General features: G+C 43.9%; 1 protein-coding gene across 1 annotated transcript in view; it reads right to left on the bottom strand.

Annotated features, from left to right (window-relative positions):
- Nucleotides 1-25,312, bottom strand: part of adgrv1 (adhesion G protein-coupled receptor V1) — a 97,759-nt gene that overhangs the window by 34,510 nt on the left and 37,937 nt on the right. The window contains exons 50-89 of the mRNA XM_084025728.1: nucleotides 25,056-25,237; nucleotides 24,797-24,943; nucleotides 24,605-24,685; nucleotides 24,198-24,462; nucleotides 23,372-23,494; nucleotides 23,040-23,262; nucleotides 22,723-22,927; nucleotides 22,397-22,543; nucleotides 22,017-22,272; nucleotides 21,284-21,486; nucleotides 20,543-20,719; nucleotides 20,257-20,439; nucleotides 19,992-20,171; nucleotides 19,642-19,806; nucleotides 19,434-19,554; nucleotides 19,191-19,314; nucleotides 18,936-19,074; nucleotides 18,625-18,810; nucleotides 18,296-18,531; nucleotides 18,009-18,157; nucleotides 17,689-17,887; nucleotides 17,264-17,483; nucleotides 16,905-17,144; nucleotides 16,666-16,815; nucleotides 16,329-16,543; nucleotides 15,971-16,250; nucleotides 15,700-15,843; nucleotides 15,112-15,283; nucleotides 14,781-14,907; nucleotides 14,104-14,672; nucleotides 13,749-14,012; nucleotides 13,243-13,357; nucleotides 12,983-13,154; nucleotides 12,574-12,816; nucleotides 12,023-12,430; nucleotides 11,292-11,464; nucleotides 10,702-10,948; nucleotides 10,422-10,561; nucleotides 9,445-9,605; nucleotides 9,144-9,244 (exon numbers count right to left, since the gene is read on the bottom strand). Of these exons, the coding sequence (XP_083881854.1) occupies nucleotides 9,144-9,244; nucleotides 9,445-9,605; nucleotides 10,422-10,561; nucleotides 10,702-10,948; nucleotides 11,292-11,464; nucleotides 12,023-12,430; nucleotides 12,574-12,816; nucleotides 12,983-13,154; nucleotides 13,243-13,357; nucleotides 13,749-14,012; nucleotides 14,104-14,672; nucleotides 14,781-14,907; nucleotides 15,112-15,283; nucleotides 15,700-15,843; nucleotides 15,971-16,250; nucleotides 16,329-16,543; nucleotides 16,666-16,815; nucleotides 16,905-17,144; nucleotides 17,264-17,483; nucleotides 17,689-17,887; nucleotides 18,009-18,157; nucleotides 18,296-18,531; nucleotides 18,625-18,810; nucleotides 18,936-19,074; nucleotides 19,191-19,314; nucleotides 19,434-19,554; nucleotides 19,642-19,806; nucleotides 19,992-20,171; nucleotides 20,257-20,439; nucleotides 20,543-20,719; nucleotides 21,284-21,486; nucleotides 22,017-22,272; nucleotides 22,397-22,543; nucleotides 22,723-22,927; nucleotides 23,040-23,262; nucleotides 23,372-23,494; nucleotides 24,198-24,462; nucleotides 24,605-24,685; nucleotides 24,797-24,943; nucleotides 25,056-25,237 (7,832 nt within the window). The remainder of the gene's footprint in view (nucleotides 1-9,143; nucleotides 9,245-9,444; nucleotides 9,606-10,421; nucleotides 10,562-10,701; nucleotides 10,949-11,291; nucleotides 11,465-12,022; nucleotides 12,431-12,573; nucleotides 12,817-12,982; nucleotides 13,155-13,242; nucleotides 13,358-13,748; nucleotides 14,013-14,103; nucleotides 14,673-14,780; nucleotides 14,908-15,111; nucleotides 15,284-15,699; nucleotides 15,844-15,970; nucleotides 16,251-16,328; nucleotides 16,544-16,665; nucleotides 16,816-16,904; nucleotides 17,145-17,263; nucleotides 17,484-17,688; nucleotides 17,888-18,008; nucleotides 18,158-18,295; nucleotides 18,532-18,624; nucleotides 18,811-18,935; nucleotides 19,075-19,190; nucleotides 19,315-19,433; nucleotides 19,555-19,641; nucleotides 19,807-19,991; nucleotides 20,172-20,256; nucleotides 20,440-20,542; nucleotides 20,720-21,283; nucleotides 21,487-22,016; nucleotides 22,273-22,396; nucleotides 22,544-22,722; nucleotides 22,928-23,039; nucleotides 23,263-23,371; nucleotides 23,495-24,197; nucleotides 24,463-24,604; nucleotides 24,686-24,796; nucleotides 24,944-25,055; nucleotides 25,238-25,312) is intronic.

Below are 25,312 nucleotides of genomic sequence, written 5' to 3'. Positions count from 1 at the left end.
GAGAGAACCCTCCCGTGCAAATCTGATCTGCAGCAGCCCTCAGTGTCGGTCAACGTGCTGTAAAGCTAATCGATTTGTGAAGAAGTCTGGTCGAGGTAAATACTGTATGCTCCATTCATGCTGCTCCTGCACTATACACTGTGCTTTGGTATGTCACTGTTTAATTTAGACTTAATCAGAGCCACAGCTGTACTATCATGCACTGTATTATGTCTCAGTCGGCCTCCTTCAATTACCATAACCAACCTAGGCGCATAGAAGACTGTGGCTCAATCCTACAGTTGTAATTTAACTGCAAATTGTTTTGAAGTTTTATATCAAGCTGCTTGGATTAATCTGCACTGGAGAACTTCTCGACTGTTTGTTCAGGTTGTGTACTCTGCAGGGGGAATGATGTTTACAGCTTAAACATCTCTACAGTTGAACTCCTTCAACGAATAGCAGATGGAGGATTTGACTGAAACCGCTTCCTTCAGGGTATCAGCGCAGCAATTTCTTCCTCAAAAGGGTCTAGTCATAAAACGGAGAAGAGCTCAGGGGAGTCATTGATAAGGCACTTCATTCACATCAGCTGCTGTTGAACTTGGCTCTTGCTGTGGAGCTACAGCGACCCCTACAGGTGACCAAGAGAGCAGAAGGTTAGGCAGCGTTTGTGATGCTGAGTGTGTTTGTGTGTAGGGTAACATACACTGGATGTTTGTGTTCATGCAGCCATCTGTGTATGCTTATGTACATCTGTGCATGTATTGATGCATATGCACGTGTCATAAATATGGCATTGTTTTGTCAACTAACATTTTTGTGGGCATTGATGTGTGCGTGAGCATGCTGGAATATATGTATGTACGTGTTTTGTTTGTGAGCTAATGCACTCTCAATCAGCAGCACACCTGCTGTTGTCATCGTCCTCGACTCCAATTATTAAATTATACTTTGGATCAGAGGGATTCCAGATTCAAACGAAGCAACATTGACTGACAAAGTGGACTGATTACGATTCGCTGATAAGTCAAGCCATTTGATTACATTTCCTTCCTCCACTTGACGTGCTTTCATTTTCTATTTCAGGCCATTTAGCTGACATCACAGAGCTTGCTCCGTTCTTCTCTCTTTCGCTGTATACAGTTTGCAAGCCATGAGAAAACATCTCATGGCTTTAAAGGCTTTCGACAGAATCTTCACAAATTATCACTTCATGTCAAATTAAATAATAACGGTCTGTAAAAAGAGACAGCATTAATGTGAATGTGCTGCGTTTTATGTTACGACGACTGGGAAAACAACCCGTTCAACCTAACCTAGAAAACTAGTGCTAACATCAAGCTACAATGGCGACATCGTTGACCTCAACAGTTTCAGAGTAAACCGTGTTTTCACTTCTCTACAAAGTTCACTCCACTCTACACACAAAGGTCTACGACGACAAGCTGTCGAACTCCAAAAATAGAGCGGGACACTGGGGACATTGACAGTTGTGGGCTCCAACTTTGTGTATCATTCACAGAGGCAGCAGCCTGCTGTCCTTGATGACAACCCGAATCCCTCCACAGAATCAGGTAAAGGGTGCCTGCCGTTGCATGGAGAGTTCAGAAAGTACAAAAATGAGCAGCGACTGATGCTACATTTTTAACAGATGTCCGTATGCCAGTACATTCACTACACCTCAGTCCTTAAACCTTTAAGCTATGGTCCTGTCTTCATAAAATAAGCTTACAGGGATGCCAGCAAGTGATAAATGATACAAGCCCTTCAGTTGACACACCCAGATATCTTAGTGCTGATTGTGTTATCTTTATCCACTGAATCAGGTAATGAATGGGAAGTCAATGTGTTACACCTGAAGGGAAGTAATAGGTCATATCGATTTGTGTTAATTCAGAGTCAGTAAGTGTCCGGTGAGCCTTTGAAACTTTTCCTTTAAAATAACTGCATGTCCATGACTATGTGAATTTAAAACAAAGACTTCTGGCAAGGTGTGCTGTCTCATGTCTCACAGCTACCAGACAAGGCAGACCAGAGCTAACTGTAGAGGCCTGACGAAGCAGGCTGGCCACTGTGGCCTCCTGTTGCTGTTTACTGTGCCTTTTCTGGAAATAGAGGAAAGTTCATGGAAGTGTTTCTCGGGTCACCAGCTGTTAGGACAACACGCATTTGGCGAAAAGGAGAGTGTAGGCTTAGGTGGAGTCCGGAGAGGGCAAAGTGTACCGCAGCACACTGGTATAGTAAGAAAACCGATACTGGTAAAGCAGCTTACATTGTATATATTAACAAATCAATTGACTCTGTGCTAAGAATAGACAGATTACTGCATGAGCAAAGTGGGCTGAGGGCCCTGAGGCAATAAGGCTCCCTTGGAGTACAGATTTCTAACTGTAATTTGTTTTGTTATATTGGAAAATTTGAAAATGTAGCAAGCTATAATGAAATAGTTTGAATGTTTTATAAAATAGCCAATTAAATCATGTAATGTCGTCCAGAGGAAAGCCAGGATTTTTGGTTTTGTGTGCTCATAGCTGCAGCTCTGTACTTCATTTGACGTTTCTGCATTTTATGGTTTTATTTGAATTAAGGTGTGTGTTTTCACTTGTAAAGATCTATATGATATTCATAGGCTGTATAGAATGAAAATTCCAGTAATTTAACACTTCAAAAGTCGAAAATGCTGTCTGTGAAATCGCCTTTTTGCTAGATAGTATATATTCAGAGGGTGCAGTTAGTGACAATGTCACATAACTGTGCTTACTCGTGTTGCAACAAGCCCATGGGTTGCTTTGTCTTGTATTTGGGTCATGATTCCGGTGCAGTTTGTTTTGCAACACATTTGTCGTATTATATGAAACCTCAACAATGATTTTATAGAGGAAATAATGCAGGCTATTTAATAATCACGTTGGCTTATGTTCCAATAATTGCCTCCTACGTCTCTGGCACAAATTATATTCTTTTTGCGGTTCAGCTTTGTATCCACAAGAAAACTCCACAGGGTACTTTTAAGGACAAGCAGTTGTTTCATTGTTGATGATGTTATTAAACTATGACATAAATGGCCCTGGCAGACATCCGGATGTTTGGTGACTCTCAGAGTGGGCTAAGTTGACTGTCTGTAAACTGTTTAGGGAAAAACAATATGTGAAAATGTCATCGTTCATCACCATCGTTCAAACTTATTAACGCAGGATTTACCCATCTACTATCGCAGACAAAGAGAGAGGAGGAGAGGCAGAGGAAGAATGAGATGTAATGATGTAATGTCACAGCACCCAGCTAAGCCCAGCAGCAGTCAGCTTAATAAAGGGGACAGAGAATAGAAACAGGGACATTACTCATCATTTCATGAAATGAAATAACGGTTGGGTGAAAGGAGAGAAGGCAAAAGCTAGGAGGGGCAGGAAGACGGACAAAAGTAAAAACGGGAAAATGACGACATTAAATAAAATACAAGCTATTAGATGAGCATGGTTTGGACTGATTCCTGTAGTGTCAGGCGAAAGAGACAAGGTCACAGTGAAGATTGAGTTTGTAAAGAAGACTTGAACAGAGGCAGATCAGATGAAGAGGAGAGGAGTCAGGGCAACACTAGGAACAGGGTGTTGGTCCAGCCAGTAGGGCGTAATGTGAGTCTCCCAAGTGGCAGACTTCACCTCTCCACTGTCCTGTCTAACACACACACACACACACACACACACACACACACACACACACACACACACACACACACACACACACACACACACACACACACACACACACACACACACACACACACACACACACACACACACACACACACACACACACACACACACACACACACACGATACTTTATACCCTTCCATCACATGCCCGCCATTCGCTCGGGCTGACAGACAGTAAAGAGCTCACAATTGCATTAAAATATTATAAAGGACATGTTGTATACTTGTATACTTATACTGCTTATACTTTAAAATGAGCAAAAAGGAAATCCATCGATATTTGAGTAAAATATGACAATAACCTTTTGTCTGAGAGTGGATGGAAGAAGGAATAAGCAAATACTGTGTTTTCATAGTTCTCATTGTTTTTCTTCCTCATTTTGCTTCCAAACAATTCTGGAAAATAAGCATAGAATACGATAAGATAAGCATTTTTCCCTGACGTCAACCAGAGAAGCAGGCCCACAGACATACACACAGAAACTCTCTGTTTATTAATTGAATGATTGATTGGTCATGATGGGAACAGATAAACTCCCTCAGGAAAAGCACTGACAATTCATTCACAACGACTTATGTTGGTGTCTTATATTATACAGCCAAGGACACGCTAAAGGTCTCGGATTGCACAATTCATACGTCCTCTTGCGCGGGTCCAGAGTTAACAGGAAATCCTTTATTACCAGAGCTAAGAGTCACCTAAACACTTCCCAGAAACTGAAATAAAGCACTGGGGCCACCAGGGTAAACAATACACTGGGTGTGTGGGAATGAATGTTTGATTACAGCGGATGAGAAATGAACCGCATCATGAGCTGGATGCGTGCGTTCAAGCACCCACTCATATCCAAAAACCCAACTCTGTATCTGACCAAGCAGCTCCTATGACATATGAGAGTTCTGTAAGCCACAAATGTCTCAGATAGGAAACGCAGGACTGCACCACTGTAGTCACATGGACACCAAAAGACAACTCTGTCTTAAAAAGTACAGGACAAAAGTACTTTTCAGATGAAACACTCAGGCTGGATGAGAGATGGGGAGATGCTGCCAGAGCTGGTGCCAGAAGAGGTGGGTTGATATTAAACGTGAGCAGAAGTCAACATCAAGCTCTGAGAAATCTGTGTTAATGTGCCAGTAAATCTCCTATGATGTAAGATATATCTCTCTGGGGAGAATTCAACTGTCTCACTGATTGGGGACTCATCATAGAAGTTATGTTTTTTTAAAGAATTCTGGGATTACGACCCTCCTCAGCAATCAGTTCCTCGCTCCTTTAAGTAGTTCAAGTAGACATCAAATCTCCAAGAGAAAAATGTAGAGTCTGCCTTCCAATGTTGTCTTTTCAAATTCCTTTTTCCTTCATATTAACATCTGACATGAGCTACAGAATCCAATCCATTTGTGCAAGAACCATTCATAATACTGACAATCTCCTCTGTCAAATGGTACCAAATGTTCATTGGTACTAAAAATGTGTTTGAGGCAGTAAAAGCTTGACATGAGGGAAAAAGAGAGTGAATTTAGAGGGTGGTTTGGGGTCAGGATGGAGGGATGGTACGGCACCGCTTTCTGATCAAAGAAATCAACCAAATTCACATTTTCCACAGAGAAACCACAGGAGATGCACAAGGTCGAGTTCCGGACTATAAACAGAATTTATTTTAGGGGTTCTGTGGATCAAAACACATAATAAGGAAGATTTATTCTTGAACCTTAAAGGTGGAGAAACAGCCAAGGTCTACTGGATGAAAAACTAAAATCATTTATGTGTATTACTGAATATTTTGAAGAACATGACTCCCTCAACCTCTCAGTTTTTGGTAGTGGAAAAATAAACGTTTTGGTGTCTATGACTCAATGAGACTCTGTAATGATACAAACATTTTTAAATATTAATATTGTTTGTCATGATAAAATAGGTTTTGGCAAGGGATGTCATATTAAGTAAACACACAAGAGCTGTCTCAACAGAGCGGATGGAGGAAGTGGTTGTGATGAAATGGCTTCTGGGTGGACTGGGGACATTTCGGTCTTGCATGCTGCTTCTTATGAAGCAGAAATGACTGAATTATTGACATAAACAATACCTTTTGAGCTGAAAGATGAGAAAAAAGGAGAAGCGGAGCAAATCCAAAGATAAATTAAACCATCAGCCATCTAGCGGTGTCTTAGAGGTCTCTTATCCATTAAATGTGGGAGTTGGCTGTCTGTTGTCATTGATTTATGTGTTGGGAAAATGAATGCGGACGTTTGATGGCAGTGATCTGTCCCCTGGAGACACAGCAAAGCTGCATGATTACTGATGGAAGAGTTAACAATGTGGTCTTATTGCATTTAGGGGCTGCAACTGTAGTCCAAATCAAAAAATCGAATTGTTTGTTCACAATAAACTTCAGTGTTTGTAGTTTCTTCACCCTGATAAAGGCGTGATAACTGAAAACATTTGGGAATCCAAGCATGGCACATTAGAGAAGAGTTGTGCAACCTGTTTCATTCCGTTTGACACAATCATAAGTGATAAATTGCCACCCTACTTCAAGTCATTTCTCAGTTATATTTGTATTTTTTCAATGCAGCTTAAACCATGAAAACATGCAGGTGCTTTTGCACACATTAAGGCTGTTCTTACATACTCAGAATCCCATGCACGTTAACAAACATGCACACATACGACCAGGTGAGGCTCACTTACACAGTACATATGCACTGGGTAAATTTCCACTCTACACAGACAATCTTCAGTTGTCTTGCTGAGGGGAGGACAAACTGCTGGACAGAGCCAGAGACTGTCACCACACCACCTCTGATGTGACACACACACAAGCACACACACACACACACACACATAGCAGACACAGAAAACCACAATGGTCCACAGTGAGAGGACTCTCCCTCGAGGTGGTGGATGGGACAAATCATTATTATCTCTCAGTAGGAGGTCTGACATCTATATCATTGTCAGTGGCTGCTCTCTGTCACCCCGTGGGTGTCTTGATACCAAAACCAGATCAGTTTGACCCTCCGGCACCTTCAACAACCTGCTTCTATAGCTGAAAAACTGTTGGGTCTATCTAAAGCTATGTTACTAAAGCTATATAACTATATAGTACATTCCCAGTCCTTTAAATTAAAAATCCCAGATGGTTAAGTCCTGCACAAGCTGTGTGAAGGACATGTTCTACTTTAACTGAAGTTGTGTTAGATGGATGAGATGAGATGCCTCTCACTATCGTGGCCATTTTTTCGTGTTCCCTGGACAATAAAAGTTATTGTTAATGTGGCAGTTTTTACAGTAAAAAAATATCAGACAATGTCATAATATGATTTGTGGAAACAAGAATGAAGCTTTAGAGAACCAGAAGAGAAACTAATTGCATAGTATTTAGAAGTGAAGTGTCATCATATTAATGTCTTAAGTCTACCACATTTTCGGTTCCTCTCCTGATCCTGCAATCTCACACATCTTCCTCTCTGTCTGTACTTTTAATCCATGCGTTAATGGTTTTCAGTTACATTTTTATACATGGCAGCCAGAATACGGAAACAGTAAGGCAATCGAAAACTACATAAATCGAACCACAAGCCTCCACCTTCACCATGCCCTCCACCTGGTGTCAACTCTCACAGAGTGGTGGAGTATTACTCCAGTCCTTTTCTAAGTGAATGTAGCTGTTGCAGATGGAATAAATCAAGCCGGCAGCTTTAATTTTCTCCCGACAGAGGTCAGCGTCGGTGACTAATTACAGCCCAGCCACCACAGATGGAGAGCCCTCGCTGTCAGAGGTGGCTGGAATTGGACCCGACAGTTCAAATCAATGGTGAGGCACGAGCAACGCTGACACCCACAAGTTCAGGAAACATTTCTGTCACTAATTGCATCTCTTCTATGAAAGATGCAAGATATTTGGCCTTCTTAACACACAGTTTTAACAGGAATCATCGCTCCATCAGACAGGTTCGACAGCAACGTTGTCAAAAACCATGTTTGACCCACAACTTTCTGTTTCTTGAATGATATTGTTCATGTAGTGTCTCAGATAAATCTATAAAAACAATGGATGTGGGACAAAACATTCATCGAGTGAGGCAGGTGATTTACAGAAGAACCGAATCACAAGGACAACTCATTACATGGCTGTGCATGTATGCTTTAATTTTCATGAAGAGTGACTCACTAAAGCACATTCAGTCTTGATTGACATACGTATTTGTTCGCCAAAAAGAATAACGCATAAACTGCTCTGCGTTTATATAAAAGGGACGTTTTCTATTTCTAGCAAGCAATTTCAGATCTAGGACAAAGAACATACATAAGTGAAGGATATGACGTCCATTCTTCTATTTTAATTTAGAACGTCCTGCACTGCGAGCCCATCATTACCTCCAAAATATTCCCAGCAGTAACAGACGACCACTTAAGAGGGTGCATCTTAATACCAGAGTGCACATTTAGGTAGGCCTTAACTTTGAGTGTCTGAAATTCATCCAGGCCTTCATCAACCAGCCTCGACTAGAAGTCCAGAGAAATGCCCCCATGTATTTGAGAACCTACAGTATAATCTCAGACACGTGCAGAAGAAGGCCTCAACATGCAGTACAGTACCAACAAGGAAACAGAACAGGACGGAATTTTCCATCCAAAACCCTTTTAGGTTCAGGGGCTCTGCCTGGGCCATAAACACATTGAGCCCGAGGTGGTTAGCCCCCAACGACAGTCTGCTTTAGTAGGGGCTCGTGTTTGTCAACCAAAGAGAGGGGGGACCAGTGGAAAATTACCAGTCCCGCACTGGCTCACGCACACACACATGCACACATACACACACATACATGGCCGGGACCAGCTGAGAGACTAACCTGCAGCCACATATCTATCTCGCTCATTGCTTACGTGACAGCTTGCGTTTTTAATGGGCCAGGGTGCGGGGGGCATGGTTGCGTTGTCAGGACGCGCCGGCCCGCAAACTACGCAACCAATGACATTGGATGATGTGTGTTGTGTTCACATCCATGCACATTTCCTAGAAAATACCTGTGACATGTCTAGTGGCTATTAAGAGGGGTTGGCAGCATGCAATGTGTGTGTGTGTGTGCACTCATAAAGGTTGGAAATATTCCAATATAAGGCAGTACAGTATGCTTTTTTATGTTTCTGACAGTATGAAATTGTAGGTGTGTGTTGCACTACAAAAATTACGACCAATGAATGTGTGTGAGCTACTGATCCATATAGCAGAGAGAGATGGATGCCTCTATAACAATTTCCAAAGGTTCCCTATCCATCTACATTTAGGGGCATATAGGAAGTCTGCAGATATGATTAGATTAAAATGCTTAGGAAACCAGTGCAGTCGGTTTGATAGGCCTCCTTCATAAGCTGTGACTGGTGGATAGCAGTCTTTCTAGTAAAGCACCGTAGTACCACATAATAGAGCAGAGCTGCCTTACCTGGGTTCCAAGGCAGCTCAACATCATGTGAGTGAGCAGTTTGGCAGCAAACATAGGGAAGCGGGAGCACAGCACGTGGGATATAATGGCCAATGCAAAGCCTGGGAGAGTGGAAGACATGGAAACAACGTTTATGTTAAATTAACAAATGACTCATGTTGATCAACAGTGGCTATTTATAACAGTGTGGGTGGAATATGGAAGGAATGCATCAGAGATAATGCTAAAGTGAAAGGCAAGTAGGCAGGAAAAAAACACAGTAAAACAATATGAAAGAGAGAAAACCGGGAGCGTTTTGTACCCGAGATGCAGATGAATCCCGAGGCATAGAAGGCGTCGTTGTAGGACGCATGAGTGGCAAACTCTGAGTAGGCCACGTAGATAGACAAGTGGGAGCAGGCACATTCCACATAGTTCCCAGTCTCTTTCACGACCCTGCAGTATTGACCATCTGATGACCAGCTGGAGGAAGAAAGACACTCCTGTAAGAACAGATTATTATAAAACACTGTTGAGGCCGATAACAAGGAAAGGCAATGAGCCTGAAGCCCAATTTTCTCTCTCCGGTGTTTTGGCATCTTTGATTGTTACCTGCAGTCACCTTTAAAGCTGCTGCGTGAGAAACCAGAATATTATAATCACACGTTTTGTGCTTGATTCTGCTGCATGATAATTCTTTGAATAGCAAGAAAAATCCTCTCTCTCTACCATTTTTTATTTTGACCTTTCATAGCAAAATTCTCATCCTGCATCATTGACCTTTCCCTGTCAGTGACTCTGCTTCTCTCCCTCTCCACCTTTTGCTCTGCTTCCTTATCGGCTCATCTGTTTCTTTTTTTTTTTTTTGCAGTACATTGTCAGAGGAGGTAATCCGGCCCAACCGAACCCGCCAATTGATAAGTCGTAACAGCGTGTTCCAGCCAAGTCCCATTCCACACCCCAGGAATGTCCTCAACAAGCCGACTCCTGGGCGGGAGGATTCAGTGTGTAGACTTCCTCCATGGCCACAGAGAGGCCTTTACTGAGAGGCTGTATTAAGACTTTAGCCCCTTACTTAGTGATTGAAACCAGATTGCTAAGTGTGAGTATGACAGACTTTTGATGGTCATAAATGTGTGTTAAGTGACAAGGAGAGGCTATAAACAATTTAAGGTGAGATTTATCAATAACAATTAGCAAAAGAAAAGAAAAGTTTCAGTAGTCACACTAGAATAAACAACCTCAGTCACTGATATGATCTTGGGTGTCAGCTGAACTGGTGCGCCAGTGGTGGATTACCTTGCAGTGGTCTGGTTCCAGAGAAGGCACAGAGACCGGCCTGGTTTAATTTGTTTACCAGGGGTGTGGACACGATACACCACCTCATTGCCATCTTTTAGGGGTCGTGACCTTCTGTCGTGGAGGTTAACCGAGAACACCTAGGTAAAAACAGGAGAAGAGGATTCAGCTGTGGAACAAACTTTAAAAAAATGAATGACTAGTTTACACTGGAGTAATACTGCCACCTGCTGTTTTCATTCAAAGCAAGAATTTGATGAGCTATCTCAGTGTTCCCTACCTTCCCATTGAGAGCAGTGTTTGTATCATTGGTGAGAAACCAGTGTTCAGTTCTAAACTCCGTCAGCTGAATCCGGCTGAGGTTGCCACAGTCGGCGGTCGAGGCTGCTGGTACTGCCAGCAGAGTGTTTGGCAGCTGGAAGAAGTCTGCATTACGTCCCCTGAATTTGTAGCCATTGATCTGTGTGGGGTACCACTGGAAGGCAGAGATGGTCATATACGGACATGTTTCCAGGATGGTTCCTCTTCTGGAGAAATCACAAAAAGAAAAACCTTTTATAATATTAATCATGAAAACCTTGCAAATATTATAAAACATGTGTGAGACGACCCTCCCATGCACTAGGTGTCCCTGTAGTGTGTTTGTAGTTGTCAGCTGCAGGGCCTGAAAGGAGGGTCATCAGCTGCATGGGCCACACCTGAGTGCTCGGTCTATAAATACTCCTTCAGTTGGCAGTGTCTCACTCTCTGGAGGAGATCCTTTCTCCACTGGCATGACAGGTTTGGTTATTGTTTGCCTGTTTGGCTGTGACAGGTGTAACATGCATGGAATGTGAGTGTTCATCACTCCTTTTTAAACAGGACACTCACATCTCACACTGACTTCGCGTTAGGAGGGAGAATGCGAAACGCTCGGCCACGAAAGCAAGGTGGCTGAGGCCTCGGGTGTCGACTCTGCTGGGATTGGCCAAGGCACACAACAGGTCGTAGGTCAAGTTGCGGCTACTTTGCTGTAAAGGTGCCCTCTCTGCCTCTGCAAGCACCTGGCTCAGAGGAAACAGGGATAAATGGAGAGAGAGAGAGATGGATGGAGAAATTTAGCAACAATGTATGAGAAACAGTTTGCGCTGCTTTGGTTTGCAAATGTATTCCTCTGGTGGTCTGTGCGTCTCAGTGCTGTATTTATCTTTTCCACCCCTCCTGGCTCTGTCACTCAATTTCCTTGGTTCAGGCCGCAGTTTTATGCAGCTTTTATAGTGAATTTATTGCCACTTTCCCTTCCCCGTCTCCTTCCTTTCTCTTGGTGCTCCCACATATCCTCATGCTGTGTGACTAATTCCTGCTGTCTCTGCTCTCTTTGGTCCTCCGCACATTCCTTCATATGAAATAACAGTGCTGTCTCTGCTTGTCTGGGAACTAAATTTGTAGACTCTAACATGAAAGAAGCGTAGTCATAGCAGTGCTCATACAGTGACAATTGAAATGAACTGAAAATTCAGACGACAGACTCCAGTAGTGAAGTGGGGGTGATGTATGCCCTAAGGCACATATCTGCCAAACACAGACTACCTACATGTCACACCTTAGTCTCTCCTTCTTACCTTCTCCAGAGCTTCGAGCACAGCAGCCATCTGCTCACGTGAGAGAGGCGTGGAGACCTTGTTGATCAGTTCTTGGAGCACCTGGTTCAATATAGTTGAGTCGAGAGGCTGGTGTAGTTGGTCCAGTAGGAGCCAAACGGCTTCACTTGCTGCATTTGACACCAGAGTCACATTCGCCAGCCCAAACAGAGGGTGCACTCTGGCTCCCCCTGTGGCATTATGGAGCTCCACCTGGAAGCGCTTCGGTGTGGGTAATGTGGAGGCGAGGTCAGGTGTGAGGTAAATGTCCAATGATGTGTTGAGCTGGCCCATATTAAAGGTGAGCCAACCCTCCTGTTTAGGAAAGTCCATCCCTGCTTTAGCGGGCCAGATTATAGAGGAACCCACTACCTCTTCTCGAGGGAGCTCCTAGAGGAAAAAACAACGTTACGTGTTGGATGGAGTAATGTTAACCAGCATTGCTTGGCAAAATAAACCCACATTGTTTTACTGTGTGCATGCATGCCAAATTGTATTCACAAATGCATGCGTGTGCTTTTCTTGTTACTTACCAGTGTGCGATATTGAACAGACACGACTGAAGCCGCGCTCGCTCGTCTGTAGACTTGGAGACTGAGCCTCGTGGTCGTCTTGGTGGCGATGGGCAGTCTGTGACCCACGGTAAAGTACAAAACGCCTTGTGGATCGTCACTCTCTGCCAAGGTGATGTTGGCAAAGCGGCTGGTCTCATTAATGGTCGCTCCAGTACCCACATGATAAATCTCCACCAAGAACCATGTTTGATGCTCTGGTTCCTGCAGCAACACAAATGAGTGATTTATTTTATTTTGTGAACATCATTTCTTATGAATACACATTATTCAACCGAATATATAATCCATCCTTATACTGTAGGGCTGAGGGTTTCAAGGTCAGCATGCTAGCACTGCTTTCACCAGAGGGCCTCTCCTTCTCCCTCACCTCATCATCAAGGACCTCCACAGCGAGAGCACACAGTATCTCTCCTCTCCTACACAGTGCAGTCCCCGAGGTCTGCAGCAGCTGTCTGGTAAGGTTGACTCCGTTGTTGACCAGAGTTAAAGCTGCCTTGCTGAAGGTGACTCTCCAGAAGACCTGCAAATCCTCAAAGGCTCTAAACAGAAGAAGAAAGAGCATACTGACTAACTACACACAACAACTTAAAATATGACCAACAGGGTTAAAAAAGAGTGTTTTATTACCTGTTTTCCTGTCTCTGCAGGTAGAGGAGGGCAGTTCTGTTCTCTGAATCCTCATCCAGAACTCCCACCAGAGAATTAACACTAAACCCAACAATGCCGTTATGGAAGTCGCTTCCTGGTGTGGACAGAGGAGAGGATAAGGAGAACACAACAGAAACGTTAGTAAAAATGAATTTCCCCATAACCTAACAATTACGTCCTGAATAATCAAATAATCTGCCCACTGCAGTGAATCTGTGATAAGTGAGGACCAAAATAGCAGCTGGAGACTAATTAGCAGTGACCTAATGGAAGTGAAACTGGATAAGAACTCTGAATCACTCATTGAGATAAATGTCTGTGGGTCCATTTGATTAGACCCAAGATGCGTTAATCTAGCTATGAAGTCCAGAATTTATACCTACATATTAATATGTTGCGTCATTTAATCAATAAATACTACATATTTTTTTAAATCTTCAATCTATGATGGACTCAAACAAAGACTTTTTTTCCCATTATTTTACCAAGGATAGTGATCTTGGCAAAAGCTCCAAAGCCCTGGTATGGACTATCTGTGATTTGTGCTCCTCCCTCTGGATCACTGAGGTAAATGAAGAACACTTCCTGTCCCTCGGGCTCGGAGTCGTCCAGGATGAGGAGGATAACCTCCGTCTCATTCTGACCAGCCTGAAAGGACACTATAGTGGACTCCAAGCGAAAGTCCTGCTCCTCCTTTGCAAGGGCCCCGACAGGTTCCACAGTGAAGGGAAGAGGTGTTGTACTTCCATCTGTACGATTGTGCACAGCAACACAACTGTTAGCATAACACTAAATTACAATATCCTACAATGGAAGCAGTGCTACAAAACAAATGCACACCTCCATATGCTCGGACCCGAACCTTCACGGCTCCATCCACACTGTTGGACCTGCGCACCCTCAGAACCACCCGCCGCTCCTGCTGGGTCTCCTCATCCCTGTCTTCAGGGATCTGGACCAGTCCGGGTCCAATACTCAACACCCCTCCAGTCACATCACTAGCTAGGATGGTGACCGTGGCCACGCTGTGCTGCGGGTTGAGGCGAGGAGCGGTATCCGCCCAAGCTACGTCTGGTGTGAGGACTTCTACATCCGTAAGGTTGACGTGGAAGTTCTCGTCAGCCTCTGAAAGGGAGTCGTCAAGTATTGAAAGATGGAGGGAGGAGTTGGTTTGAAGAGGTGAGTCAAAGACCAAACGGCCGTCTGGAACTGCAACAAAGTCCTCTCCTGCTGCTGCGCTGCCTGCTACCGTTGTATAGGAGAGACGGGTGCTGTTGCTTCGAGCACCGTAGAGTCTCTGAACATAAAGTGTTATAGTCTGGATGTCCTCTGCAATGACAAGCTGCCGGGAATCGAGGGCAAACTGGTAGATTCCCAAAGGTTCCACTTCTGCCACAGTAAATCCTGACCTGTGCAGGAAGACAGAGATCAGTGTGAGGCTATATTTGACATAGATTGATATTTCATTACTGATAATAAGCAAATACAAATAAAGGGGCAGGTAGTGAAACCCTTACCTGAGCTTGACAGTACTGGAGGTAGCAGCATTGAGGTGTATAGCGTAGGAAGCTGGCTCAGATGGATCAGCAACAGCTGAGAGAGATATGGCTTTAGTCTTCTCTCCATGATCCAGGGTCAGCGAGCCTGAATATGAAGAAAGCAGCACATTACCAACTTTAAGAATGCAGGCCTTCATTAGTCCATGTTAGTAAAAAAAAAAGCACATTTATTAGAATTCGTACTGTCCAGATGTAACTAAATTGTATCCATGATTAATCAAACAGAAAGGGATACTTTCGTAAATATTTAAAACAAATAATGCAGGTGGTCTGAGATGCTATAATTTACCTGCGCTTGGAGTGATAGCTCCCAGTCTGAACCCCGGGGGAGCCAGTCCTGAAGGATACCCAGCTTTCCACTGCACCCTGATGGCCCCAAACAGCCCCCTTCGTGTCACTCTTGCTTCACATGTCCCTGTTTCAATACTGGAAACCTGCAGGGCCAGTGATGCAAAGCCAACCTGCACAACATATGTGAGAGAACACACTCAATCATACTGTCATCTTGTTGCCTCCGTTACCATTAAAGCTGTCTTATTTGCTCAAACCACTAACTCTGTTACGTTATAGAGGTGGTATGAAAGTTTAAATTATATCAAAGTGAGAGGCAAGAGAATCCAGAGAAATATGGTGTGGGATGTCCCCGTTTATTGTCTGGAGGCAGAGAATTAATTAAATTATGTTTATTCATCATCACAGAGATATGTAAAGGAACACAGTGAGTGTATCCCCAGAAGAAATACACGTGATGAAATGTCTTTGAGCAAAATAAGGCTGCATCCCGAGTGTCCTGCAGAGGAGCCAATAAAAAAAGACTTTCTTCCTCACAAATACATTATATATCAACAAATGAAAAAAAAACACAACCACAACTCACCTCTGAGCTGGCAGCTTCTTCAGGCACAGTCACCGTAGCAACGCTGGCCTCATGGAGAAGGCGAGGAGGAGAGGCGAGGATAGGACTGACAAGTGTAACATCAGTCAGCTCTGCTGTGAAGCTCTCACCCACTGACAAAAACACCTACAGAAAGAAAAGTGTTAAACTAGTGCTTGAAAACAACAAATAATTAAAACGTTTTTTTCTTTTTAACCATTCAAAGTCTTAATTTGTTTAACTTTTGTCTCTGCACAAGCATGTTCCTCCTTACCTGAGTGCTGATGGGCACCGTGATGGCACTGAAGGTCTGTCCCTCTCTTAAGAACACCCTTCCTTCAGCTTGCCCTCCCAGTATCTCCTTGATGTCCATCACTTCATCTACCCCTCCACTGATCCTATAGCCCACACTGGCGTTTCCAAACAGCCCGGCAAGCCGTGTCACATTCAGAACCAGAGCTCTTGTGACCTCAGACTCTGACCCCACTATAATTATAGACTGTTGCTCGGGGTTCAGTGAAAAGACACCGTGGGGCTCATCGTTAGCACGCACCCTAAAAGACACGAGAAGTAGATTCATTTCAAGTTTATTACATTTTAGAATGTTTTACCTGGAAGTCACTATGACAAACCTGATCCTGATGAGGTTGTTGTTGGCATCCAGAGTAGCGCCCCCTTCCACAGCTGTGAGCCGGACCGTATAGAGCTCCTCCAGCTCAGGCACTGTATCGGGCATCAGGGTGAGGACAATATCTGCATCCCTTTGGCCTTCCTGGATCATCACTGAGCCAGATACGGCTAGGAAGTCACCTGCTATATCTGAGTCACTCTGTATCTGCCAATACACCTGACGTGTGAGAGAAAGTAGGGCAGTGTTTAAACTTCATCAGTGCTTCCTCTTGGATGTCTGATACACAGAAACGGGTCCATGCAGGTGATACGTGATGATTGAGAGGGATTTTTACTTACCTTGATGTTTCCCATGACACCCTCTCTGCGTGTTATATACAGGGAAACGTTGAAGGGGCCTTCTGCTTCTGTGGATTCATTGTAGACATGCTCTCGAAGAGCATCTTCAGTAAACTGGACTATACCATTTGGGTCACCAAACTTCTCTATCTGGGAGACAATGACACATTAGAACGTCAACAATCTGAATTGAATCATGATGGTGAAATCAATCTTATAGGCATTACACAATGAAGTACCTTCAGTGTTACGGAACCAGCCTGAGGATCGATGTCCACCTCTCCAGATAAGATGCTGAGCTCGATCACAAATGTCTCTTCCACCTCCACCTCCCCATGGGGGAGAATCCGCAGCTCTATGGCGCGTGTACCTTCCTCTCCATCCCTGAAGAAGAAGGACCCGTTCACAGGCTCTCTAATGTCTTTATTGGATGGAGGCAGGACCTCTCTGCTATTTGGTCCAAGGATGATCCAAGCAACCTGTGAAGTGGTAAAACCAGTTTGAATCAGTTGATGACCACAAAAAGAGTGAGGATACTGCAAGCAACTGTTGCAGAGAGAACTGAAGTGATGTCAGCAGAAGATATCGTTACCCATACCGTTGCATCGCCCACGAGACCTCCTGCTCTCTCCAGAACAAGACTGAGTTTGAGAGTGGAGTTAGGATTGACCACAGTGATTAGGCTCTCGTTGAGGAAACGGACCACGCCGCTCGGAGAGTCACTCTTGGCGATGGTCACCCTGGCAACTTGTTGAGAGCCTAGAACTGCTCCTCCAGTAGCTCCAACTAGTCGGACCTCAAACACCTCTGCATATTCACTGGGGGACATAATCTCAGTGTTAAATTGGAATTAAATAATGTCTTAACACATTATAGCCTTGAATTCAGGTTTTCTAAAATCTGATTCTTGATTTCCTGATGATTTATCTGCTGACTTTTTCTCTGCAATTTCATTTGTGCACAGTGGTATGAACATTTCATGGATTAACCTAATCTATTTTAATAAATTATTTATTCTCTCACCTGTCCAAGTCATCAATAATAGTGACATTGATGTAGCTGATATTCTGGCCGTGGACAAATGTCACCGAGCCATTATTCAGGATATAGTCGAGGTCAGGGGTTGCACTCAGGCCTCTAGAAGTGAACTGTGCTGAGACCAGTCCATATGAGCCCACTCCCCTCACCACAGGGATCAACACAGTGCCCACATCTTCCTCGACTGTAAGAAAGAAAGCCAGAATAAAGTAGGGATTTAAACACGTCTGTACAACAGTTATTCTGTGCGTTTGCATCGCTTGAATATTTCACAAGAAGGATTTTTGTTTTGACTTGTTTTTTACCTGAGATGTTAACATAATCCTGCCTGAACTCAAGGACGCCCTCAGCATTGTCATTCTTTAATATGACAACAGCAAGAGAAGAGATGTTTCCTATAGCTGGAGGCTGGTCCAGCTGGAGACCCGACTCCTTAATGGTGTAGTCCACAGCACTGACCACCAGAGGGAAACATACAACAAAAAGTCACCCACATAAAATCTTTAAAAGACACATCACAGACCCGTTGAAGGTATCACAAACATTTCAACCAACAAACACGAATACACTCCAACGTTTCAAGTTACTTTACCTGACATTGACTAGCTCCACTTCAGTGATGTTAAGGAAGAACATCTCAGTATCCTCTGGAAGACTGTCATCCTGGATACGCAGTGTGACTTGTTGTGAGGTCTGGCCTGGAGTAAAGAGCAGTTGTCCTGAAGTTGGAGTGAAATCCACTCCGCTGGTCGCAGTGTTGCCTGAGGTCTGGTAGGTCACCATCACACTGCCCAGACTGCCTAAAGAGCGATTAACCGTCACGTTCACCTGTGGTAATGAGGAAAATCATATGACTGTGGGTAAGGTTTGATTACATTAATTTAGTCATATAGCTCCTGCACCGTCTCATCATGACCTCACCATTCCTTCCTCTTCGGACATCCTGATCTGGCGCTGGGTGAAGGAGAACAGGCCATACGGGTTGTCACTGGCTGCCATAATGATCTTGGCATGCTTGGCTATAGGACTGATTTCCAGTCCAGAGGTGGCGGAGGTCAGAGTAAGCTGGTACTCACGGCGTTCTTCCGGGTGTTCATCATCCAGGGCCTGGTTTCATGTTGGATATGACAGGGACATTTTTATGGATAATGGAGCATTTTGGTCTGTATGTGGAATCCATTCTGCAGTGCATTGATACAGACAATATCTGTAAACTCTATCTTATTCAGTACCTTCAGAATGATGGTGGCAAAAGCCTGTCTGTCTCTCATAGTCACAGTGCCAGAGGTCGCTTCAAACTCTGAGACCACACCTGGAGTGATATTCCAGTTCACCTGGACCTCTCCAAACACACCCGGGCCTCGCACAAGGCTGAGGGGATGCACACAAAGATATCCACATTACATTATTGATAAATAAACAGAGGGAGTGAAACGTAAAAGTCCTCTTCTCCCAAAGTTAGTGATAACGTTTGATGTTTATCTTACCTGACCGTTGCGCTACCATTGTAATCCCCCTGAGGTTCACCAATGACGATGTTCCTGGACAACTCTTCGATTCCAATGATCCCCAGGGCAGCTTTGTCTGCCCTGATAGTGATGGTGGCCATGCCTACAAGAGAACAGGGTTGTGAAGGCGGTTGAGGAAGATGGATCTTACTGCATCAATAAAAAAGACAATTCTGAAAATACTGTATGTTTCTTCAGTCAAGTTTTATCGTCAATGCTGACCATTTAAGGGGTCGATGACCGCTCCAGTCTCAACAGGAAACAGCCGGACAGTGAAATGCTCATCTCCTTCCAGTGCAGTGTCAGCCAGGGCTCTAATCATAAACGTCTTCATGGACTCAGTCTGGGAGGTATACAAAAAAAGAGTAGTACTCGATATAATTATTACAATATATGGTGGGAGAGTAACTGCATCCCATGTATACTTTACCTCCGTGAAGACAAGCGTTCCATTCAAAGGTGAGAGGTCATCTATAGCTTGGTCTTCCAGCTGCCACCCCAAAGTCACTGCCCCCTCGCCTCCTGCACTACGCAGCACTGCTAGTGTCGCCACAGCAGCAGGATCATCCACGAACTCTGGCTCACTTACAGTAACCTAAGAGTTGAGTGAGTAAGAGGATTATTTGTGGAACTGAACAAGTAAATTAATGTAAATGAATAAGTAGTTGTCGATGCGTTGAGGAGTTCAGAGGGCTCTTATTATGTGAGTGAGGTAAGATTGTGTCACAAATGTGTTGATGGGGAAAGTGGCCTCAAGTATACAGTAAGCAATAGACTCACCTCTATTTCTTGAAATCCAAATCGTCCGAGAGGTGAATCGTTGGGTGGAATGCTGATAGTTACAGAAGTAGACTCTCCCAGTCGAGCACCACCGATCACACGCAGTAAAGTTATCCTGAAGGTCTCAGAAGTCTCCACCCGTTCATCATCCAAGATAGTGATGGCAATCGTGGCTTCTCTCTAAAAAGCAGTATGGGGAAACATAAGCTAACACCCTGGAAGCTGGAGGTAATAACCTTCAAATAAGGGCAACTCATCTATTTACCTGCCCATCTTGAAAGGTGACGTTCCCTGATGTGGGGCTGAAATCGTTAAGGTCAGCAGTGATTGGCTGAGCCTCCCAGTAGATGACCAGTCTTCCGGTCGTGCCCGCGAGTCGCACCACCGACAGATGGAGGACGTTGTCTGGAGGTGGTATCTCATACGCCGGCACCGTTCCAGTGATATCCTGGAGGAAATATTAGAAATAATGTTGAATAAGGATTGAATATCATTAGTTGTATGCGTCACTGATCAGTTGACAGTCACAGAGACCCTGATCCTGTTCTCACCTCAGAAACATTGAACTGCAGAATCCCCCGAGGGTCATCATTCTCCTGGATGGTGACCTCTGCTACTTCCATACCAGGTCTCTTCACGCTGGGCTGCCCTGCTCCCATTGACCCTCTAACTAGCTCCACGCTGGTGATGTTTACCACGAAACTCTCTGCCAGCTCCGGGATGTCATCCTTAGAAAAGACACATGTACATATACACTAAATAATGGAAAAAACATACACGCTAACTTACAAACACATTCATAATTTATACAGCCATCACATACTGAGCCTATATTCTTGGAAATGGCACATTATCCATAAGTATAAGGAACATTTGGAGCATACAGGCTTGAAATGCAATCAGTGTCCAATCTAAAATATGGGATAATAAATGTTCTCACGCAATTTTATCTTCAACCTCCCACATGCACGCCCATTCAGGGTGATTATGCAAATCGACTCCTGTTTCTTGCCTCCAAGATAAAATGTGCACAGTGTAATCCGGTGTGTGTAGGCCGTTGCCATCTGGCATTTAAAAGGCTTGCGTTCGGACAGCCTCAGGGTTGCTTATACCAAAAGGCAAGAAACAGGGATCGATCTACATAACCAGTGTGAATGGGCGTGAGTGTGGGAGGACTATCATTGCACTGCATTTTAAGTTTTCTCAGTCTTTCTTTTTTTGCTTTCATGGTTTTACATGTTTAGTAGACACATTAATGTCTCCTGTGTTGGTACTCAGTGCTCTCTTCTTACTGGTAGGATTGTGACAGTGATGAGGGCCACTGTTGCACCGTCTATCATGATGATGGTGTTGTCTTTGGGAGTGTAGTCCTGTCCTGCAGAGGCCTGGCTGGACGGGGGCTGGTACAGGGCTGGCCTGGTCTGGTAATGGATTTCCACTTCACCTGAAGAGCCCTGCTCCCTCACTATAGAGAGAGTCACATTGACTGGAACCCCTGTTGGTTGGGAGAAAAGAGAGATTACATAAGCCTTTATTAAAACACGGTACTAAACGTATATATTTTAGTGCCTGTCTATGTTCCTTCCTTTTGTCTACGTTGATCGCTGTATACCTCATTGCATACTGGTTTGTTTTTTAGTCTATTCCCTTTGGTGTCTTTTCCTTTGTATTTCTCAGCCTGCTCCCTCAGTTTTGTTTTTAGTTGGTTTTGCCTTTTTTTGCGTCACCAGATTAAGACAAATCCTAAATTACATCACATCCTGGAACTGCAGATCTCCTGTTACAGTAAATCTCTAAGTGTGATTACTGTAATAGCTGCTTAAGAAACCTCATCCAAAAAAAGTAATTGGTCTTCAGCAACCAGCTAAAGTAGCAACTATTTCAGGAACAAAGAGAAGGCAAAACTGAGGGATATATTTAAATAGCTTAGAAATAATGTAAACCTATTACAGTAAGTACAGCTAAAAACACACATTCTCTGACAAATCATCACGTATTTATTCATTTTTTTACACAAGTTCTTACTCTGTGGTTCTTGTATAAGCATAAACTGGGAGTCAAGATGCCAGCCAATCACGCCATAGGGAGAACCATTTGGTAGGATGGTGAGTAGCGCTTGTGCCCACTGCTTGTCAATGACTGCAGCCTGTCGCAGGTCCTGCAGCCCCACAGTGGTAACATCCATGAGGGTGATGGTGACACCTTCTCTCAGCTCTGGGACACCATCTGCTATGACAGTCAGCGAGATGATGGCCACCGACTGGCCCTCCGAAAATGTCACCTGCAGATATCAAAATCAAATTTTAACTTGACGACACGAATTTGTGACGTTGCATCATAATTTTCAAACATGTACATACATACAGCAATGTTTTAAGTATGACAGCGGGGCGAGGTTAACTCACCACTCCTGAAGTAGGGTAAATGTCTGCCAGACTGCCATTGGCAGCCCAGTGAACGGTCAGTCTGCCAAAAGTCCCTCTTTTCCTCTCCACACTCAGAGAAATCTGATTACTTTGATCCAACTCCTCTACCTCCATATAAAGAGAAGTCTGCAGGGAGGTAATGGAAACACATTTCCATATTACAATAGCTTGTGGTGATCCTTAAAAATAACAGAATTCATTCTGATATGGTCTAAGTACACCAAGGTTTAAATAAATGGATGAAACATGAGGACACATGATGGTGGAATGCACATGGTGGCTAATATCCATGTGTATCTGCTTACCTGAGCAAAGCCAATGACTCCATGGGCATCGTCGTTGGTTGGGACAATGACGGTCACCTGACCACCAAAGCCGATCTCAGCCCCGCCCTTTGGATTCTTCAGGCTGACCTGGAAGTACTCCTCCTCCTCAGGGATGTCATCGTCTATGATGTTCACTGCTATCTCCAGCTCGCTGTCGCCTGGTGCAAAGTGCAACTCCCCGAAACTGAATGTGAGAAATTAAAGAAAAGACGAGATGCAGGGATTTCAGGATTTGCATCTCTGGGCAAAAAAAAAAACCTAGCCTGTCTGTGACTTATAAAAGAATATTTGGGTACCTGGGTATGAAATCAGACTGATTGGAGACCGAAGTGAATTCATAAACAGTGGAGCGATTCTCCTCGGTGGAAGCCAAGAGGGTCTTGGTGGTGTTGAGGGATGGGACCATGAGAGAGAGGAAGCTAATGGCTGGAGGGGCTCTCAGGATCATGGCAAGCAGGTTGACATCAGATCTCCAGGAGTAGAGGGATGAGCCATTCCTTCCAGCTAGCAGGACATAAGCTATGGAGGAATAAAAATACTTTGTCAGGATGTCCGGTCACAGTTTGTGACGAAAGCTGAGCAGGCTTTGGAACATGCTCAAACTATGGAATATGACATGTGTGCTTACTGATCCCAGAAGAAGCAGTGAAGGGGTGAACAGAGGTGAGGCCCGGGTCAGGAATGGACTGATAAAGCTGTGGTGAAGGCTGCCCTGAGCTCCAATGCAACACCTCACAGGATGGAAAGAGACCTGGACAAAGATACAAGAATGCAGAGAAACACTCACTGATTTACATTCTTTTATGCTAGAATAGCATGTTTATGTAAAGTAAGGACTGGTTTGTCTGACACACCCAAGACTGACAAATTACAACCTCCGAGTCCCACTGTGGCTCTGCTCTACTCCACACTAAGGCCTTTCCCGTAAAGCCACGACAGGTCCGAACCAAGAAATCTCACCACTTTTGCAGACTCAGAGGGATTATGTCTCATCAAAATATACAGAGCGTGCTATAAATATATGACCTGGCTTACATTGTGATTTTGTCATTTTAGTTAAGACAACAGAACAAGGCCAGTTTCTGTGTGCCTTCTCAAGTATCACTGATTTGTTTGTGCTATCCTAACCAACATCTAACCGCTGTAAAATCCACTGTAAAGTACACTTATAGGAGAACCACAGAAAATAGCATCTCATTATTGTAAAACCCAACCATCCTCTAAGCATACCAGAGACTAAGTGCACTTGACTCCAATCTTAGGCCATTTTTAAATATGTAATCTTTGCAACACAGTCTTTTTAAAAAAACATACAAAAACAACAAACAAACACAAATCAAACATATGATTATTGTTTCACACATCATTTACCTGATGTTTAAATATAAAGAGATCGAAAGAAGTTCTTCAAATAGGCAAAATAAACATAAAGCAATCAAAGCAAGACAGGTCACCTTCCATAACAACCAACAGGAGAGTGTCCTCTGCTCCGGTGTTGACCGTCTCCACCTGAATGGCTCTGCCGGTGAGTCCGAGAGGCTGTGGATTCTGAAATCTTCCACCGGTCCATTGAAACAGAAGACAGCTGACGGTCTGTCTGTCTACGCACACAAACAGGTAGGAAACGGCTGCACGAGTGAATGGAGTCACACTGAGAATGTTCCCCTCCAAGTCAAGAGTCTGAAGGAGGGTGAAGGAGCCTCCGGTCCAAACAAAAATCTGTAACATGAAACAAAACATTAATTTCAGTCATAAAAGGCTTGGTATTATTCCAATGAGGAGTCTGCGCCTGCTTTTAAGGATACAGACATCACTAAAAACATTTAAAGATATTTTTAATCATTGACACAGTCGGACTCACCTGGCTTGATGCTATTAGATAGTCTCTGCCTTCAGTGGAGAAGTGTTTCACACTCAGAGCTTCAACGCCTAAAGTTTGTTCCTAAAGAAATCAGACTTCCTCAAACCACATGAAGATAATACAAGACAATACTACGGTGTTGAAGTAAAAAATGTGATAGTAATGTTGTACCATGATTGGCTTTGTACTTACTAATGTGATATTGAGGTCCATCTGCAACTTGAATATGCTAAGGTTGGCAGCAGGGTGGAAGGGAGGGCCACTATGTGTGATGCCAATGTAGGTGGAGCCATTCACTGCAAACCCCACACAAGAACTTGGATCCTGAATCCTAACGGTCTGTAATCATCAAAAGAGAAAGATGGAGAGATTTGTTTATGCTAATGATGTGATTTCACTGACAAGTGTATGTTTTTACAGTAGGTTCATCATGTGCTTGTTGTTTTCCTACCTCTACTGGGACAAAAACACCCTGCCACCGGTAAAGAGTGGCCAAGGTGTGGGAGGATTCAACAATGGGCCTCCTGTCCAGCCTCATAGCCAGGAAGGAAGGCCCTTCGGGAAGGGAACACCAAGAAGAGGTGGGGTTGTCCTCAAAGCTCTGGTACACACCCATGACGGAGAGGTAACCCTCTAAAAGAAAAAAATACAAATGAACCATATTGCATTGCTTACTGTAAGGAAAGGGGGAAAGACTTTGTTGGGTCG

This window comes from Eutrigla gurnardus (genome assembly GCF_963514095.1).
Source record: "Eutrigla gurnardus genome assembly, chromosome: 13".
Lineage (NCBI taxonomy): Eukaryota > Metazoa > Chordata > Actinopteri > Perciformes > Triglidae > Eutrigla > Eutrigla gurnardus.
This window is presented reverse-complemented; position numbering and strand designations above follow the sequence as displayed.